The sequence below is a fragment of the Nerophis lumbriciformis genome, linkage group LG11 (genome assembly GCF_033978685.3).
Source record: "Nerophis lumbriciformis linkage group LG11, RoL_Nlum_v2.1, whole genome shotgun sequence".
Classification (NCBI taxonomy): Eukaryota; Metazoa; Chordata; class Actinopteri; order Syngnathiformes; family Syngnathidae; genus Nerophis; species Nerophis lumbriciformis.
In genome coordinates, this window is record NC_084558.2 from 5,227,536 (window position 1) to 5,246,373 (window position 18,838).

Sequence of the window (18,838 nt, forward strand, 5' to 3'; positions counted from 1 at the left end):
CGAGCTCATCTAAGATAGACTATGCAAAGTGGCAAAGTGTTCTGTGGTCTGACGAGTCCACATTTCAAATTGTTTTTGGAAACTGTGGACGTCGTGTCCTCCGGACCAAAGAGGAAAAGAATACTGTTATAGGCGCAAAGTTCAAAAGCCAGCATCTGTGATGGTATGGGGGTGTATTAGTGCCCAAGGCATGGGTAACTTACAAATCTGTGAAGGCACCATTAATGCTGAAAGATATATACAAGTTTGGAGCAACATATGTTGCCATCAAAGCAACGTCTTTTTCATGGACGCCCCTGCTCATTTCAGCAAGACAATGCCAAGCCACATTCTGCACGTGTTACAACAGCGTGGCTTCATATTAAAAGAATGTGGGTACTAGACTGGCCTGCCTGTAGTCCAGACCTGTCTCCCATTGAAAATGTGTGGTGCATTATGAAGTGTAAAATACGACAACGGAGACCCCGTACTGTTGAACAACTTAAGCTGTACATCAAGCAAGAATGGGAAAGAATTCCACCTGAAAAGCTTCAAAAATTGGTCTCCTCAGTTCCCAAACGTTTACTGAGTGTTGTTAAAAGGAAAGGCGATGTAACACAGTGGCAAAAATGCCCCTGTGCCAACTTTTTTGCAATGTGTTGCTGCCATTAAATTCTAAGTTAATGAATATTTGCAAAATTAAATTAAGTTTTTGCTGAGATAGGCTCCAGCGCCCCCCGTGACCCCAAAGGGAATAAGCGGTAGAAAATGAATGGATGGATGAAAATGAAGTTTTTCAGTTCAACCATTAAATATTTTGTCTTTGCAGTGTATTCAATTGAATATAAGTTGAAAAGGATTTACAAATCATTGTATTCTGTTTTATTTACGATGTACACAACGTGCCAACTTCACTGGTTTTGGGTTTTGTATCTTAACGGTAAGTTGTGTAACAAAGCAACCAGGTTCCAACAATAATGTTAGAACAGGTATTTAAAATAAATTATTAGCGAAGTCCTGACCCCAATCATTGGATTGGATCTGGCTGATATTTGCCTTATTTAATTAATCTCTACTGTTGTTGTCTATCCACGGTGCATCATTTAAGATATTAATCATCACCGCTACGGCGGAAAATAAAGTAAGTTCTTCTTCCATGTAACATTATCCCTGGAGAACAAGAAGAAAGTTAATGGCTAAGCATGCTACACACACATACAATGAGCAGGACAACACAAGACGCTAACCGCTAAAGCTTCAATGTGAAGCAGGGGTGCTCGATCCAGATGTTGATACTATCGATATCTAGTATAGTATTGTATATAAATGATAAAAAGTAGCCACTTCATTTTGTTAAAAAAATGTATGTAGCATTTAATACCATAGATTAAATACATTTGATTTAAATATTACTAGCAAATTCTAAATTCATAGGATAAACTTTATTAAAATGGGTTGCGTTTACTATCTTTCAGTTCTATGATCTATTGCTAAAGTCTCGGATCGGGACTCGAAATCGGGTCAGATCTGAGCCCAACAAATCGGATCGGGGGCCAAAAATGTTAATCGAAATTTCTTTATCACTTGTTATCAAAACGCATGATCCAGGGAATAAACAAATACATTTCAGTCTAGGACTCCAGATCTCTTTGAAGAAGTCTATGGTAAATGACAAACAGTCAAAATGATAAATCATTGCCAATTATTGCTTAGATATTTTTCCAACGCTCTGCAGTGGGAGTTATCAACATTGAACATGTATCAAAAATGGTAATCATTTAGTCAGTACATTTTTAAGTATCTTTAATTTCCTACCTTGAGTTTGTTTCCGGCCTGAGTGAATTTCTTGGAGGCCAAGTGGTAGTTCCCCTGACGCACAAAGCACTCCGCTATCCTCTCCAGCAACTCCTTGTGAGCCTCTTCGGACAACTCTTTGGAATCAGTCACAGTCATTTTCTCTGCCAGCTCCTCTGTGATGGTCAGGTTCTCATTTACACACACCTCTAGAGCTTGAGGGTACTGTAACCATGAACACGGTACATTAATAATTGGTGTGATCAGACCATAAATGCACAAATTGGAGTAGTACCTTCTTGGCTGCAATGAGAAGCTCCACAGCTCTTTTATACTGGGAATGCTGGATAAAGAATTCAGAGCAACGTGCCAGAAGGGCAGGATCGGAGTTCTCGTTCAGATCCTCGGCAACCATCTGAAGAGCAGCGAACTGCTGGGTAGCAAAGGCCACTTCCAGAGCTTTGGAGACATAACCAGCCTACAAAATAGAACATTGGTCCAATAATGGGTGCAATACTGCCCTCGTGTGAAATAATGTGGAAGGCATGGACAAAATGAGCTGCAGGTTTCTGGAGTCAACCGACATGACGTACTTTGTGATAGAGTGAAACTGCTCTGTCCAAGTGGATGCCTTTCTCCTCGTAATAACAGGCAGCTTCCATCATGTCCTCTGGGTTACTGAGCAGAGCCAAGTTCATCAACTGGTCGTCCAAGCCATTCTCCTGCTCAGAGAATAAGAAACAACACAAGTCAAAATGCCGTCCAAAGAGGCCAAAGAACATTGAAATATCTCAGAACTTTTGAGAAAATGGATCCTCATAGTGAAAAAACACCTTAGATACTAAAAAAGTTAATTACTGTAAGTGACAGATGAGCTTACCTTACAAAGTCGTATGGCATTGTTGTAGGCCTGAGCTCGAGTGTAGAAGTGGACGGCTTGTTTGATGTCATCATGACCCTCGTAGTGCCTCGCCAGGTGGTACGACGCTGCCCTGTCACCTGTATCGATGGCTATATCTGATGCCTGGTAGAAAAAAATCAGGTTAACGCATTCAATAATCGTGACAAAAACATTGGATCATCAAAAATGAAATTAATTTCATTTTTGCAATAATCACATGGGATTCAATACAAAAGCTTCAGCCAATAAAAATTTTTACAGAAATAACAATATTTCATTTCAAGTATTGCTGTATTGACCCGGATATAACACTACTAATAATATTATTTTCCAAGAAAAAAATTTTTTTTTATTCAGGACCTACTCTAGACAGATTATCACATGCAAACCAACAGGTGGCACCAAACAGCTTTACACCAAGCAGAAATGTTCTTCCTGTCACTACCAGTGGCAGTATCTGGACAGCTGCAACAGCCACATCAAAAGAACGTGTCTTAAAAGTTGAGCAAGTTAGCAAACAACAGACAAGGAGGTACACTGCAAATTGTAAGACAAAGGTGATTAATGAAGCGAAGACATCAAACTGTTACACTTTCTTCGTATGTGTTTTCGTCGAAAAAAGAGGAGTCGTCTTATATTCGGGTCAGTGTAGTTACATAACAATGGGTTTGTTGTGGTAGTTTGCAGTAGTTTAGTATTGTCATTGTATATTATGAATAATCTATGGTGTCACCTTCTGAACGTTCCCCATGTAGCAGTGAACTCGGACCATAGAGAAGTAATCCTGAGCAGATTTGTAGAGGTCAAGAGCTGAATCCATCTCTGACTGGCTCTCCAAATACTGGGCCCACCACTTGTACAGCTTCCTGTGTTGATGAAATAATTTTTTCCCTAAGTTCAGGCTAAATGTAAATGTATATGAGTATTATGTCTGGCGGTGCACCTACCTGTCTTTCATCCTGTTAACATAAACCTCCAAAGACAATGGATCATCCTGAAGCATTCTGGGCACCTCAACTCGATGAGTGTCGGATTTTTCATAACTGGAACAATGATTAAACAATTTAGATGATGCCCCAAAAAATTATTGGGTTCTGTGACGCTGTAAAACCTTCGTACTTAGCCAGGGCTGTGCTTTTGTCACCCAGGGACTCCTGATAGCGTGCATGATTGTAGTAGGTAGCGCGCAGATGGATGCGATCATGTGTCTCTGCGATTTCTAACGCCTTCTCATACTGTCCAGATGCCTGATAGAGATTGTTCAGGAGGTCATAGCGTTGACAGCCCTTGTACAGCTTTTCAGCATCCTCCTGGTGGAAGACCACAAGAGAATGAGGGACATGTAAATGTTTTTATGTGTGTGAAAGGGCAAATGATAATAACGTTTTTACATATAGCTCCTATTTTGTAGTATCATACCAGCATGCCAAGCTGAATAGCCAACGCTGCTATGTGGGCCTCTGGTTCAGGCTCCGCCTTTGCCTCCTTCAGCGCTTTTGCTGCTCTGGCATTTCCCATATTGCCGAGACAAACTTGTGCCACGTCCAGACGACGGGTTTTCACACACATGCGTGCCATGTTTTCCCATACTGCTTTGCTGCAGAGAGGAAAAAACAAATGCTTGTTTTTTTAGAGAAAGATTTAGTCACTAAATTCCATTTGATTAATCATCAGTGAGAACACACAAAATAAAATCTTAGATATGTGCTAGCTCGAGTTCTGGTACTGGTAGAATTTTAGCTAACACAACCAAAAACAACAAACTGCACACAATGAGCTCTACAAAACACCTACTATAAATTTAGGAGGGACTTAACTAATTGGCAGCATGTTATGTTTAAAATGATTATACAACTTTGAGGATATCTGTATTACAGGTACGCTGGCTTGTCTTCAAAAGCAATTTATACATGACTATCTACAGTGGTACCTCAATTTAAGAGTATTTTGAGTTGAGAGAAGAGCTGTCTCTTGCCTAATTGTTATGCTTTAAGTTGCAAGCAAACATGTGAGTTACAAGCACCTTTGCTGTTACAGTGAACCCCGTAAGATACAACCAAAAAATCTGGTTTTATTCGCGAGCTTAACTTGTAGCTAGAGATCAATATATCTTGTTTTCCGACCATGGAAAGGAAGAAAGTGAGTGTGAAGGACAATGCTGAGAAGAAGTGGATGATATTCATTGAATTAAAAAAAAAAATCAAGAGCCTGTCGCCAACCTGGCAAAGCAATTCAAGCATAGCACTGCTCGTTTGCACCATATTGAAACAGAATGAGTGTAACTCTAGTCAAGAATAGTAAAAAAAAAGGGATCCAAAATTAATGCGTACATTACTTCATAAAACTACTGTAGTTGTTAGTATTACATTCTATTGTATTATGTTATACAATATTTCTGATCAGATACTTTTTTGTATTAGGTTGATCATATAAGGCAAGGCCCAGACTAAGCAAACAAAGAATGCGTGCAAAACATTAATCATAGTTTATACTTTCACTTGCTGATGTAAATCAACAGCCTGAACCCTTTAAAGTTCATATTTAAGATTCCTTAGCCATCTGTTCCTTATTTGACTCCCCCTATCCCCTGCGACTTGCTTTAGTAGATACAGATGTGAGCTGTTTATTAAAGTTAGGCAACAGGAAATAGCCCAACTCTTTAGGGGCCCTGGCACATGTTGTACGGGGGGCAATGGTGTCTGTAAGTGAAACTAAAGCAAAAACATGACCCAAATTATTAAAGTTTAAAAAAAACAAAAACTCAGAAAGTCAGACTTTGCATAGCAACCAGAAAACAATGAGATAAATACTTGAAAAAACAAGAGGAGCGGCAACATCTAGAGAGCCAGAAAAGGAAAGACAAGAGAAGGAACAGGTCTACATTTGGCCCCTCTTCCCAGCCTCTTTTCCTCTCAGGAAACACATCCTGTTGCTGGCCGAGTGTGGTGGCCAACGTGTTTGTTGCACACAAGAGAGAGGACTTCAAGTGAACGCCTCCCCACAACCTCCCCCCGGGCTGCAGACAAAAGAATACACAACAGTGACGTCCAAGAGGGGGTCTTTTTGCACATTTGAGTCACTAAAACCTTGGCACATTTAAAGCGACCACGAAGGAGGGAGCTGTCTGCTTATGACACTGACGTCTCTCAACCATATGCAACTATTCAACTCTGACCTAAAAGAATTTTCAGCCAGGCTGTGAGTGAAAGAGCAGCAGAGGGCGGTGGGCCAGGCGGAGGAGAGACTCCTAGCAACACTGGGAAGAGAATCTATCCTTTTTTCTGAAACTTCACTCTGCACAAAGGCAGCAGATTATACGTGAAGCAGTCTGGGGAGATCGGACCTAAGGATCAAAGCTCAAGAGTCAAGCTGCAGCAAGTAGGAGCCAGTGGAATGGACCTCTGTTGGCTTGATCCCAGAATACCCACAGTGCTGTCAGAAGAAGAGGGCTGAAGATCTGCTGCAAACAACTCATGAATGAGGATGAATGGAGATGTTATTTAGCTAGACATCACGACAACAGCCTTCCCTATTCTCCATTTGTGTGACACAAGTGATCAGCTGGAGGAGCAGGCGGTGGTGGTGGAGGAGGCGGCGGAGGAGGAGGAGGTTGCTACCCCGGAGGAGAGACGAGGGAGCAGGCAGGACGCTGAGGAAGAACAGGGGTTGGAACGTGAGGGAGAGGGAGGGGAAGGAGAGGTGGCGGGGAGCGGGTGTCACATGGCCGTGCAGAGGCTAGTGGCGGCGGCGGTAGCAGTTGCCCTTCTGTCTCTGGTTCTGAACAATGTTGCGGCTTTCACCCCCAGCTGGGTCTTGCAGGCCCTGGAAGATGGGCGTAGGAGGAGTGTGGGACTGTGGAAGATGTGCCCCACTGGAGGGGAGAGGGCTCGGGATGACCTCCAGGCCGGGAGAAGGGGGCAAGGAGCACAGAGACAATGTGAAGGTCTGGGATGGGGCTCAGAGTACGCTGGCTATCAAGAATCCCGCAGCTCTGTTAAGTGTAAGTACTATGTACAGTATACTGTATTGTGTTGATGTTTTTGCATATACTTATTAATGGGGGTGTCAATAAAATTAGAATTTTGAATGAACCGTGATTCTTATTTGTAAGGATTACTAATCGATTCAATAAAATCAAAAATCTAATTTTTTATTTTATTTTTTTTAATATCTGTCCTGTCCAGCCACTCAGGCTAATCATAATGTTGCTCATGTCTGCTGTACAGATTAACTTTACAAAAGAGAAGTGTTGAATACTTCTTGTTGCCTTATTTGTATTTCACTTTATTAAATGTTTGGACAGAATTGTATTAAATAAAGCCAGTTTTAATTTAAGTAATATAAACATTTATCAGAGCGGTTTGTCTATTTTATGGAGGAGTGTAGTTAATAATAGAACTCGTACCCAATGTTATTAAACGAGTATTGATTTTGAATCAAGAATCGGTTTAAATCGATTCTTAATTGAATCGTTAATCCCCAAAAAGAATCGAATCGAGTCGTGTGGTTCCCAAAGATTCACAGCCCGACTTATTTCTCAATCTATCAAATCAACATGGTTCCCTTAATTGCTGCATGCATGCATGATTATTGTTATTTGGGTTTGTGTCAGTTTATTGTGCTAGCAGGCACATTTCCACAAAAATAACATATTTTAGTGCATCATTTTGTTGCTAAAATAAAAATGGAGGACAGGAGCCATTCATATATTTCTCCTAATAAAAAGTCCCATTGACAAAATTCCATTCAAGAACACATTTGCATGTCCACTGCCAACTTGACAATGGGCAGCAAAGCGTACAATCAAAGACATTGCGGCACCACTCAAGGCAATATGTCAGGTTTGTAAATGTGCCGTATGCTCATAACAGTTAAATGGATAGAAGTATAACACAACTCTCCCTATGGTCCCTCAAGTGCAGTTTGACATGATGCGGGCTTGCAACCTGATGGCGACCGTGGCCCTGACTGCTGGTCAACTGATCTTCCTCCTCGGCCTGATGGAGCTACCGTTAATCACGCGAGAATCGCAATGGTGGGAGGAGGCCATTGCTGCCCTCTTCCAGCTAGCCAGTGAGTACTAAAGCTCCTTTAACTTGTTTGCTTAATAAGCTACCTGGGAGTCCTAATAATGGAGAAGTTTGCCAACACTATAAGTCAGGGCTATTTAACTACATAATAAAGAAGGCCGCAGCTTCAAGAGTCCAAGGGCTCGAGGGCCGGACATCGAAATGTAGATATTTCGTCAGGAAGTGCCTCGGCAGGTTATATTGCTTTGACACTTAGTTTACTTAATAACACACTGCACTGTCAATAAATTGATTATTCTGCCCGAGCTACTCAATTCTAGCAAGTGCAGCTAGTTAACAGTATGAAGAAACAGAAGCTCCAGAAGTTTTGTTGGGGGTTGATATTCCTTCTTTTTAATTATTTTCCTTCCACAGTTTTATTTCTATACACTTCTTCCTTCATTTTGGATTGTAAGACTGAAAATATAAACATAAAATAAACATTACAAAAGTATAGCGTCCATAGTGTATCTTACATAAATAATGTCCATTGTGTATTTTACATAAATAATGTCCATTTTGTATTTTACACAAATAAAATAGAAGATTTAGTGTCCATACATTCACACAACTACATATGTTTAAGCATATAGAAATTAAAGAACATCTGCAGTACATCAAACTTTGCACACAATATGTGACTCATCCCAATTAAACCTAAGGTGTAGCGTTATCACCCTATAATGTATTAAACGAGCTCTGATCACCCAGAATTACTCTTAAATAAAAAACAACACGACCACGAATAAAAAAGACATCACAAAGTCAGCAATTTCAATACAAAACAAACTACTGTAAATATCTTGAGGCACAATATCTACTTACATAGATTTGACCAAGTTTTGTGATGAAGCTTACACGTGTGGATTTCTATCATTGTGGCTTCTTGAACACTGTCCGTCGCTTAAAAGGTCTGACAGGAAACAGTGACTTAAGCACTCATTAGGGGCAGAACATTCACACTTTGTTATCCAGTCGTTGTTAAAAGTCCAATGTTTGCAATTGATTTAGATTTTTTTTTTTAGGGTTGAATGTGTAGTCTTTTTTGGGTGATGTTCGGCGGGCCAAATGAAAACCTTTGGCGGGCCGGATTTGGCCCGCAGGCCGCCATCTGGATACACCTGTTATAGGTTGTCGGTCTGCATCTCAACACAAGATTTGGTGCTCTTAACAGGATAAGCAGTAGAGAAAACCTCCCTTGTAAAAACTACATTACTGGGATATTAGTAGTGTACTGGGACAGCTGTTGGTATTGTAGTGGTTAACATAGCTGACCTTCATGCACCTGCACCAGACTCCTTCCTGCTCTACGCACCATCCACGATGGCCCTGCCACTGATGACATTCAGTCTTATCTTTTGCTTTTTCCATTGTAGTCAGCAAGTATAGGCTCCTGCTCTCTCTCTCTCTCTCTCTCTTCATGGAGGACCTCCACACAATTTTAAGAGTGGGTTTTCCATCCAGAGAAGCATCTGTGAGGTCTTAAGTCACTAATGTTGGCGTATAATTGCAGGTCTCATGTTTTTCCACTCTAAACTCATCCACGCACACCTTTTTGGACCTTGGTTTGTGTATGCTGCCAACATGGGGCTTCCCAAAACTATTCTTACAAATTAGAAGAACAGAATTGTTGGAAATGTCTTTGTAAGAAGAATAATGAAAGTTTACGGGAAAGTAGCCCAACCTACGATCGATAAATTGCTTAAGTGTGTCCCAAGACTTTTGTCCCTGTATGGTGTAGTTGCACAGTCACTTGGCTCTGTATCAGTCTGGGGGTCTGTGCTGCGTCTAAATTTAGTCTTCAGCCCAGAATCCATGAGCCAGTGCTGTAGCGAGCCAGGGAGCGACTGGTGGGCGCCAGGATATCCCTGCTCAGGACGAGGAAATGTCTGTGACTACCTGTTATGCAAACCCCCGAGATGAAGAAGGAAAAAGCGGTGAGGGGGAATGCACGGGAAAGACACTTTCGACAGGGACTGTGTGTTTGTATTGTGTGTGCACCCTACCAGGATATATTCTGTGTGTGTGTACACTAGATTTGTTTCTGATTATGAGCTCCAGCAGTAAAAAGTACATATATGGGGAGCGTTTCTCTCTGGATGAGCTACCGTAATGAAGATTTCCTCTTTGTCATTAGTGTTTGTTGGATGAGGGTTTTTATCTGAAAACGGTGACAGGAAGACTGTCCCACCCACAGCAGGGTATTCCCATTTTAAATACACCATACAAATTTAGCTGGACAGGCCAAAACAGATCTTAAAAAGTCCCATCCAGGAAATCGGCATTAGGCTATTTATAGCTTGACAATGTGGTCAGTGATGATCAATGAAACTGTCTTCACGCATGCAAATAGAAAGGTTTTGAGGCACACACCTATTTCCTATCTAAAATTAGAAAGGCTTCCGTTAAAAAGAAAAGAGCATCTTCTATGGTCACTGTCTCGACCATATATGGTCAAGAAAGTAGCTTCAGCAGTAGAATGACATGAATACCATTTAAGGTTTCGGGTAGACCTCTTTGTCATCGTCATTCTTCATCTTATCAAGATATTTTTGGCAATTCCAACTGTGTGGGAAACGTTTAGGAAAGCCCTTTGAGATGATCTAGAACATAGCTTTTGAGCCAGTACCACTAAATGACATCTGACCTCATAAAAATTACTTCAGAATCTTGTAGAAAGTCTTCTCAGAAAATGCACATTTGGGGACAACTTCTTATTTTTTACACTTTCTTTAGGTGCCCCAAAATTATTTACAGAAATATTAGGGTTGTCAAAAATAATGAGTTAACTAATGTGGTTAATCACATTTTCATCCCCACATTAATCATGTATATTCGCAGATTAATCAATTAAACTTGATCAAACTCACACAATAGCTTTTGAATATTGGCTTGTTTATACTGACACCTCATGTGGTCAGTATACAGAATTTGTCAAAATTGTGATCTTCCCAGATACTAAGCACATGCTAAACTTTCCAAATAGAGAGTTTGCTTGAGCATATAGCTTCTGACGGTGCCTGTGTATATCTTATCATCAGACAGGTCATTCGAAAGAATTGTAGATAAAAGACGACATTATCTTGTAATCCCACTTAATGTACGGAATTATCAAGTTGTTACTGAGTGATTTTGTTGTGAATAGGGAAGGATATTGTGACCAAAATTATCACGGTTTGTTGAATGTGCTCAAAAAGTGCACACACTAAAATCTTTTAACCAATTTATATTTTTAAAACTTGAATGTGTTTGTTATTCATGTTAGCATTTAAGATACTTGCGATTAGTGTGCTAGCTGCTTTTCTTGGAAATTAGCAGTATCACTAACTTTCAAATTGTTTTAATAATTCATGGTTTTGCGATTATTGAAAAGTGAAGAGGTAAAACTAGCCATCTGGAATTTTACAGTGGCTTATCAAATTTCCAGAACAATAATTACTCATTTAAATAGTAAAACACTAAATAAACGTCAATGTAAAGTCATGGGTGGACTTGGGTAGTCCCAAATCCGAGCAAGGGAGGCATACTATTCTTAACATAAAATGATTCAGTATTAATGAGATATAGTAGTTATCACACTCATTTGCTTTGTCACCTGCGACACAAAGGTAATATGTCTTTGTTTTGTTCTGATAGCTCAGCATATACAGTATAAACCTATATTTTAGCATCTTTAATGCACAAAATGTATCAAGATATCCCATCACATGTCTGTATGCAGCCATAGGTGGAAAAAGTTTGGACACTCTTGTATGAATAGAGATATTTTCTACCAATCGCCTTCTTTCTCTTGAATGTTTTCACTTTGAGAAGTGCCAAACTTTCTAAGCTCTTACAAGCTGGCTGTGGAGTAAAATCCAAGTCCATTCAGAGTTTTATTCCCCGATGCCTTGGAGGACAACAACTGGAATGTATTTTCTAGTGTGTTTAAAGTTAGGTCATGTCGTAGGTCAAGAGACAATTACGTTCACAATGTGTGTACTTGGTTGCCGGGTAGTTCCTGATCATTTATTTACATTCCATTTACTTAACGTCTTCAGTTCATTAATCTGGTCAGGCATTTCTCTTTGAGCGATAACGTCAAAGCTCCAGTAAATACATTAGTCCTCGAAGTGGAGGGTGTGGAGCGGAGGCAAGGAAGGATGGAAAGAGGAAGAGGGGGAAGGAAGGTGACGAGATAAGTGAGTGCCAAAGAGAGAGGTTCACACAGCCCACCCTGGCTGCAACCTGGAGAGGAGATCATTCATGTTCTTGGATGAGGAGCCAGGCAGGTTAAACAGCAAGTCACTGCGCAAACAGCGGCGTTACAATTTGAGTGGTTGACACAGACACTATTATTCACATCCTCACTTCAAACGATGACAGCCATTTTTCTGCTAAGGCACAGTAGAAGCGGGGAACTATAAATGAACTCCAGGCCTTGATGCAGGAAACTGACTGATTCCTATCGTGTATTTCTATTTCCAGTCATTATTTTTGGGAACTGTTCTGACACTGCAACCCACGTGGATTGTAAAAGTCTTGGACATGTACTAAACTGGTCATCTTAGATTTTGTGAATGGATCTACAGGGTCATCCTAGTGACGGAAGAGAGAGGAAAGGTGTGGGCTGTGGCGTGATGCTGATAAAGTTCAAAGTATCAGCATGACACTGAAGAGTTTCTTAGATTGTCAATTCTAAGACTGTGACTCAAAGCTAACTGGAAGACAAAACATCTCAAGGAATTTTTACAAGAAATCATTATTGTTTGATATGTTTTGATATTGTCTATTTACAAATAACTTTGCTGTGACTAAAGACCAGTGATTCACACAGGAAGGGTTCTAAGGTCTTAGGTGATACACAATAGCTTTAAACTGAGTGAAAACTGTGATGAACATTTGGACCATCAGCATATTTCAAGTCCCCATGGAGCCTTTTTTTTTTAATGACGATTGTAGCGCCCCCTATGGTCTAATGTAGGGGGTCTCAAACTAAATTTACCTGGGGGGGCCACTGGAGGTAGAGTCTATAGGTGAAGCTGTGCAGCACATAGTATTCCCTTTAAAATCTCATTTTAATTATGTGACTACATTTGTTAACTACTTGTACCAACATCTACAGTACAGTTACATTCAATTATTGTAATTAAGCCTCGAGTCATTTAGAATGTAAAATTAAATGTAAAATGTATATTTTGATAAGTTCCCCAGGACATGGTCAGAGACACTTCAGCTTGCATACAGGAAGTTGGTCTTTATGTTGTTCAATGTGTGTCTGTTGTGCAGAATTTTTGTGTTTGCACTGTTATTGTGAATTGTAGTTTTAGAATTCAAGATTGCAAACATATAATTCATTTCTAATTGACAAGGGTGCGTGGGACGCAATTACACTAAACTATGAAGTTAAGTAAAGGGCCACAATATATGGGCCGCGAGTTTGAGACTCCTGGTCAAATTGCTAACCCACACTCATGACGTTATGACTGATGCCAGCCATGTTTTTCAACAAATCTTGCTCAAATTTAAACATATATGCATGTCAGTTGCCTGAAGGCATCTACCAAATGTCATAGTAATTCGGCTAAAACTCCCTATGATCACTGTTTTCCTTTAAATCAAGTTGAACTGCGTGAGCAATTTCAAGTCATTCTGATTCATTGGGTCAAACTTTGGAGTTTAATAAGAGTGCCACCATGTGGTGCGTTTGTCAGTAAAATAATACCACAGATAACACAGTAGGGGTGAGTGTTTTGACATATTTTCACTCTTTTGTGTGAAGCAGTTTAGGAGTAAAAAAGTTCATTAGTTAATATAATACAATCATGACTGTACAACAAATCATCTCACCAAATGCCAAATCACTCACTTGCTAATACTCTTTTTTTGTTCCTGTGTAGGTTTTGTGTTGGTGATCGGACTTGTGACCTTCTACAGAATCGGCCCTTACACACACTTGTCCTACTCCTGCTACATGGACATAGCCGCTTGCCTGCTAGCTACCATGGCGGCAGCAATGCTAATCTGGAATATTTTACACCGCCGCGATGACTGCCTGGCCCCGCGGGTCATTATCATCAGTCGCTCGCTGGCATCCCCTTTCCACCCACGTCTGGACAATGACTATGTGGACTCACCATGTTAAGCAAAACAACACAGGCTTTTATAAATTCAGTTGACGGATGGGTGAAGAGTCAAGAGTTATCTCTCTGCCATGTGTTCAATTTCATAATCCACAACTATGTCAGAATTGTATTGCTACACGGCAGCAAGTACAATTTAGAGATGTCATTGGTGGCTAAATAATTTACTAGTTTGGACCAGTAATCGCTCCCAAACAGAAGATCAAGCTGGACCTTGACCTTGATTGTTATAAGTGCACTTTTTCAAAGGTTTTACTATAAATTGGAATTATGACATGACATTGAATGACATCACAATAACAAAATACCTCATGTTTTTTCTCCCATCACTTTGCATATCAAAATGTAATATTGCTATATCTTTAGATAGTAAACTAATTCAATACATCATTGTCAGTCAACTTAGCAAGGTTTATTCATGGGTAACTGCAATATCTAATAGGAATATGGTATTTTATTACGTCTGCATAGAGGAAAAGGTGGATATTAAAATAAACAATTATTTTGGAAATCTGCCTGTTTGTGGTACATTCTGTATGCTAAGTCAATATTGGTTATAGCTGCTTTAAAATACAGTGTTAATGTGTAGTAATATTTCGATTATTATATCATGAGTCTATAAAGTCTACAGTCTATAGAGTCTACACATTTCTAAACATAGGGGTACATTTTTAAAAATATATCGTAAAAATTCAATAAACTGGCAAAAGAAAAATAAACAACTTCCAGCACTATTTGTCAATGTTATCTTCTGTTTATACATTGTACAGGGTTTACATTCCCTATTTCTGGTGGAAGGTTTGACTTTAAATGGCAACGCGATAGCAAAAAGACAGTAAGCAAGAGATAACCCAGCAGAATGTCACCTAAAGTCAAGGACAACATGAATTAGAGGAAATAGCACAGTCTAGAATACAGACATTCCAGCCGGTATCTGATATTACTGCTTCATTCTGACAATTTCAGCCTGGCATATAAACAGAAAGCTGTGTTAAGCCTCGGTGGACAATTAATGTTGTTTTCCAACAGCGTCAAACTGTTTAAATATTTTTACCAGTGGGAAATCATGTAAAGTTAATTCATTTGTTCTAGGCTCCCTGGGTGTCCCTGTCATAAAACCCTTATCAAATCTTCAGTGGTTATCAAACGTTGTTCACCTTTTTTCACCAAGTACCACCTCAGAAGAAACTTAGTTCTCCAAGTACCACCATAATGACCAACATTAAAACACAGTAGCGCAGTAGGCCCAAGTATTCAATAAAAACAAGGCAGATGTTTTATTTGACAAGTATATTTAATATTTTGGCCACTGTAACACTGTTTAAAGAGTAACGCTGTGTTTGAATATAAGAAAATAAAACACTGTACTGAACTTTAATCAAGTGATTATTTGGCTTAGTAATAGATGGAGCCCACATACCATTAGTGCAGTGGTTCTCAAACTTTTTTTGTCATCCCCCACTTTGGACAAGAGGGAATTTTCAAGCCCCACCTGCCCCCATCGCCCAAACAGAGCGCTAATGCCAAGCTTTAACATTTTCAAATTTATTGAACATCAAGTTGTATACGTTCAAGCTCAATAACATAAAATAACATCAAGTTCAATAATAAATAAAATAACTGTGCAGCTGTGGTATAACTTGCATCAAGTTCAATAATAAATAAAATAACTTCCATCAAGTTTAATAAATAAAACAAAAGTGTTATAACTTGCATCAAGTTCAATAATAAATCAAAAAAAGTGTTATAACTTGCATCACGTTCAATAATAAATCAAATAAAAGTGTTATAACTTGCATCAAGTTCAATAATAAATCAAATAACTTGCATTAAGTTCAATAATAAATAAAAAAAGTGTTATAACTTGCATCACGTTCAATAATAAATCAAATAAAAGTGTTATAACTTGCATCAAGTTCAATAATAAATCAAATAACTTTCATCAAGTTCAATAATAAATCAAAAAAAGTGTTATAACTTGCATCAAGTTCAAAAATAAATTTAAAAAAGTGTTATAACTTGCATCACGTTCAATAATAAATCAAAAAAAGTGTTATAACTTGCATCAAGTTCAATAATAAATCAAATAAAAGTGTTATAACTTGCATCAAGTTCAATAATAAATCAAATAAAAGTGTTATAACTTGCATCAAGTTCAATAATAAATCAAATAACTTGCATCAAGTTCAATAATAAATCAAAAAAAGTGTTATAACTTGCTCACGTTCAATAATAAATCAAAAAAGTGTTATAACTTGCATCAAGTTCAATAATAAATAAAACAAAAGTGTTATAACTTGCATCAAGTTCAATAATAAATCAAATAACTTGCATCAAGTTCAATAATAAATCAAATAAAAGTGCCACTTTGCAATCTTCGCAAAAAAAAAAAGGAGGAGCTATGCATTTGGCAAGACAGGGCAAGTGACAGCACTTTTCCCTGGGAGAGCCACCTTGCTTCACTGTGAAACAGCACGGCTGTATGATCAGCTCCCATTTCCTCACACAGTGCAGAGAACAGTCGCGCTTTCAGTGGTCGTGTTTTGATCTAATTTACCGCGTTCACAACATCTGTTAAAACCTCATTGAGTTCGGGGCTGAGCTGCCTTGACGCGAGTGCTTACCGGTGAATGACACAGTGTGCCCGTCAGATTTTTGTTTCTCTGCAGGCGCTGGCTCTGGCTCGACAACCTTTGAGGTGCGAGTCACAAATGTATATATTTGTGTAATTGTGATCCACACATTAGCCTGCTACCCATCTGCGCGAAAGTTTGTTCCGCTTAGCCCCGCCCCCATTAGTTACTGTTGCTATGTCTGTCAAACTTTCGCTCGTACCGAGAAATATAAAGCCTACAGTAAAAATAAGTACCGGTAATTTCCATTTATTTATATAGCGGATTTCACAGACAGAATCACAAAGTGATTTACAGTGTGTATAGAAAATGAAAGCATAGTAAAAAAAATAATCTAAGAATATAATAATAAAAAAAACATTTTAAAGTGAAATTTCCTCCCGTTCCTCGCGCCCCACCTGTCATGTCTCTATTCCCCACCAGTGGGGTGCGCCCCACACTTTGAGAAACGCTGCATTAGTGGTACATGTACAAACTTCAGAAACATATAGATTCAGCCGGTCACTACATTAGGTACACTTGCCGATCGATTCAGAGTGCTTTGAAAAATCTGTCTTTATCAACATTTATGTCACTGCATGTTGCATGTCGGTGCTTTGATGTGCATGCATCGATTAGATGAAAATAATACATTATCCTAGCTTTTTTGTGTTTCCTCGTAGCCTCAAGCAAAGGAATAGGAGTTCCTTCCCCTCTGGCTGAGAGCTTGACTTAAAATCGAAATACGTTTTTCCAACTCGTGGGGACGTCGGCGTAACCAGTTGCAAAACCCCGCGAAAAGAGCCATTCAAAACTGCGTGCAAGCTTGCGCTAAAATGCATGAACCTTATGATTTGATGCTTGGGCATTGTTTAACACAAGTATCCAAAATTGTACCAACATTTATATGTCAGAAAAGACAAAATTCATCATGCTGTAGGTCCCCTTCAACTAATCAGGCAATGTTCAAAGCTGCATTTTAACATTTCCAAAGATAAGCACTACTTTTGTAAAAACAGTGAATAATATAAAACTACTCACACTTGACGCCAGGCAGAACTGTTTGATTTGTTTCGAGGTGTTCAACTTTGGAGATTCGGCTGTATTGTACAATAGTATTTGAACTATTCTATAAAAAAAATGTCATTGTGTGCTCCATCAAAGATTTGTATCAATATCCAACAGCCACTCTGGCTGATAATGCAGGGGTGTGCGTAAACAGTAGGTGGACTTTTCGGGAATCTAACACAATGTTGATCATTGAAAAAAGGAGTAGTAATAAAAATAGCCATCAATGAGGAACTTAGTAAAGCTGTCATCAGATCTATTAAACTCTATGGTATATCCGGCGAGTTGGATATTTTTCCCATGTGTTTGTTTAAATGCTGTTGTTCTGCATTTGCTGAAGTAGTCGTCAGTCAGCCTGAGTCACGTACAGTACATACAGTACATGTTGTCGCCTCACAATAATATCAGATCCATGCTCTCCCAAATAGGAACAGAGACACACACACACACACACACACACACACACACACACACACACACACACCTACACCCACACACACACACAGTATTGTCACATCCTTTTAGTGACCTGATTCAAAGTTTGCAGGAATGGAAAGGGTACACTGGCAGTGTGTTTGTGTGTACATGTGTGTTTAGAAAAGTACACCCCTCAGAACACACCCAAACAGTAACAGCCACATACATAAATTGGAGAGTTCCTTCCCTCTGTATATGGATTTGGAAATATTTCTGCTAAAGCAGTGGTTCTCAAACTTTTTTTGTCATCCCCCACTTTAGACAAGTGGGAGTTTTCAAGCCCCACCTGCCCCCATCGCCCCAACAGAACGCTAATGCGAAGCTTAACATTTTCAAATATATTGAACATCAAGTAACATTAAGTTGTATACATTCAAACTCAATAACATAAAATAACATCAAGTTCAATAATAAATAAAATAACTGTGCAGCTGTGGTATAACTTGCATCAAGTTCAAAATAAATAAAATAACTTGCATCAAGTTCAATAATAAATCAAAAAAAGTGTTATAAGTTGCATCAAGTTCAATAATAAATCAAATAAAAGTGTTATAACTTGCATCAAGTTCAATAATAAATCAAATAAAAGTGCCACTTTGCAATCTTTGCAAAAACAAAAGGAGGAGCTATGCATTTGGCAAGACAGGGCAAGTGACAGCACTTTGCCCCGGGAGAGCCACTTTGCTTCACTGTGAAACAGCACGGCTGTATGATCAGCTCCCATTTCCTCACACAGTGCAGAGAACAGTCGCGCTTTCAGTGGTCGTGTTTTGATCAAATTTACCGCGCTCACAACATGTTAAAACCTCATTGAGT

At 39.2% G+C, this 18,838-nt stretch overlaps 2 protein-coding genes across 3 annotated transcripts in view; one reads left to right on the plus strand and one right to left on the minus strand.

Moving 5' to 3' along the window:
* ift140 (intraflagellar transport 140 homolog (Chlamydomonas)) overlaps positions 1 to 18,838 on the minus strand; it is a 49,528-nt gene that overhangs the window by 2,156 nt on the left and 28,534 nt on the right. For both annotated transcript variants that reach the window (XM_061967625.1, XM_061967626.1), the window contains exons 19-26: positions 4,094 to 4,271; positions 3,794 to 3,984; positions 3,622 to 3,717; positions 3,408 to 3,540; positions 2,654 to 2,797; positions 2,367 to 2,495; positions 2,069 to 2,251; positions 1,795 to 1,998 (exon numbers count right to left, since the gene is read on the minus strand). In XM_061967625.1, coding sequence (XP_061823609.1) covers positions 1,795 to 1,998; positions 2,069 to 2,251; positions 2,367 to 2,495; positions 2,654 to 2,797; positions 3,408 to 3,540; positions 3,622 to 3,717; positions 3,794 to 3,984; positions 4,094 to 4,271 — 1,258 coding nt within the window. The remainder of the gene's footprint in view (positions 1 to 1,794; positions 1,999 to 2,068; positions 2,252 to 2,366; positions 2,496 to 2,653; positions 2,798 to 3,407; positions 3,541 to 3,621; positions 3,718 to 3,793; positions 3,985 to 4,093; positions 4,272 to 18,838) is intronic.
* On the plus strand, positions 6,364 to 14,596 carry tmem204 (transmembrane protein 204). Its single transcript, XM_061966204.2, has 3 exons — positions 6,364 to 6,674; positions 7,592 to 7,747; positions 13,623 to 14,596. The coding sequence occupies exons 1-3, from the start codon at positions 6,395 to 6,397 to the stop codon at positions 13,865 to 13,867; spliced, it is 681 nt and encodes a 226-aa protein (XP_061822188.1). The 5' UTR covers positions 6,364 to 6,394; the 3' UTR covers positions 13,868 to 14,596.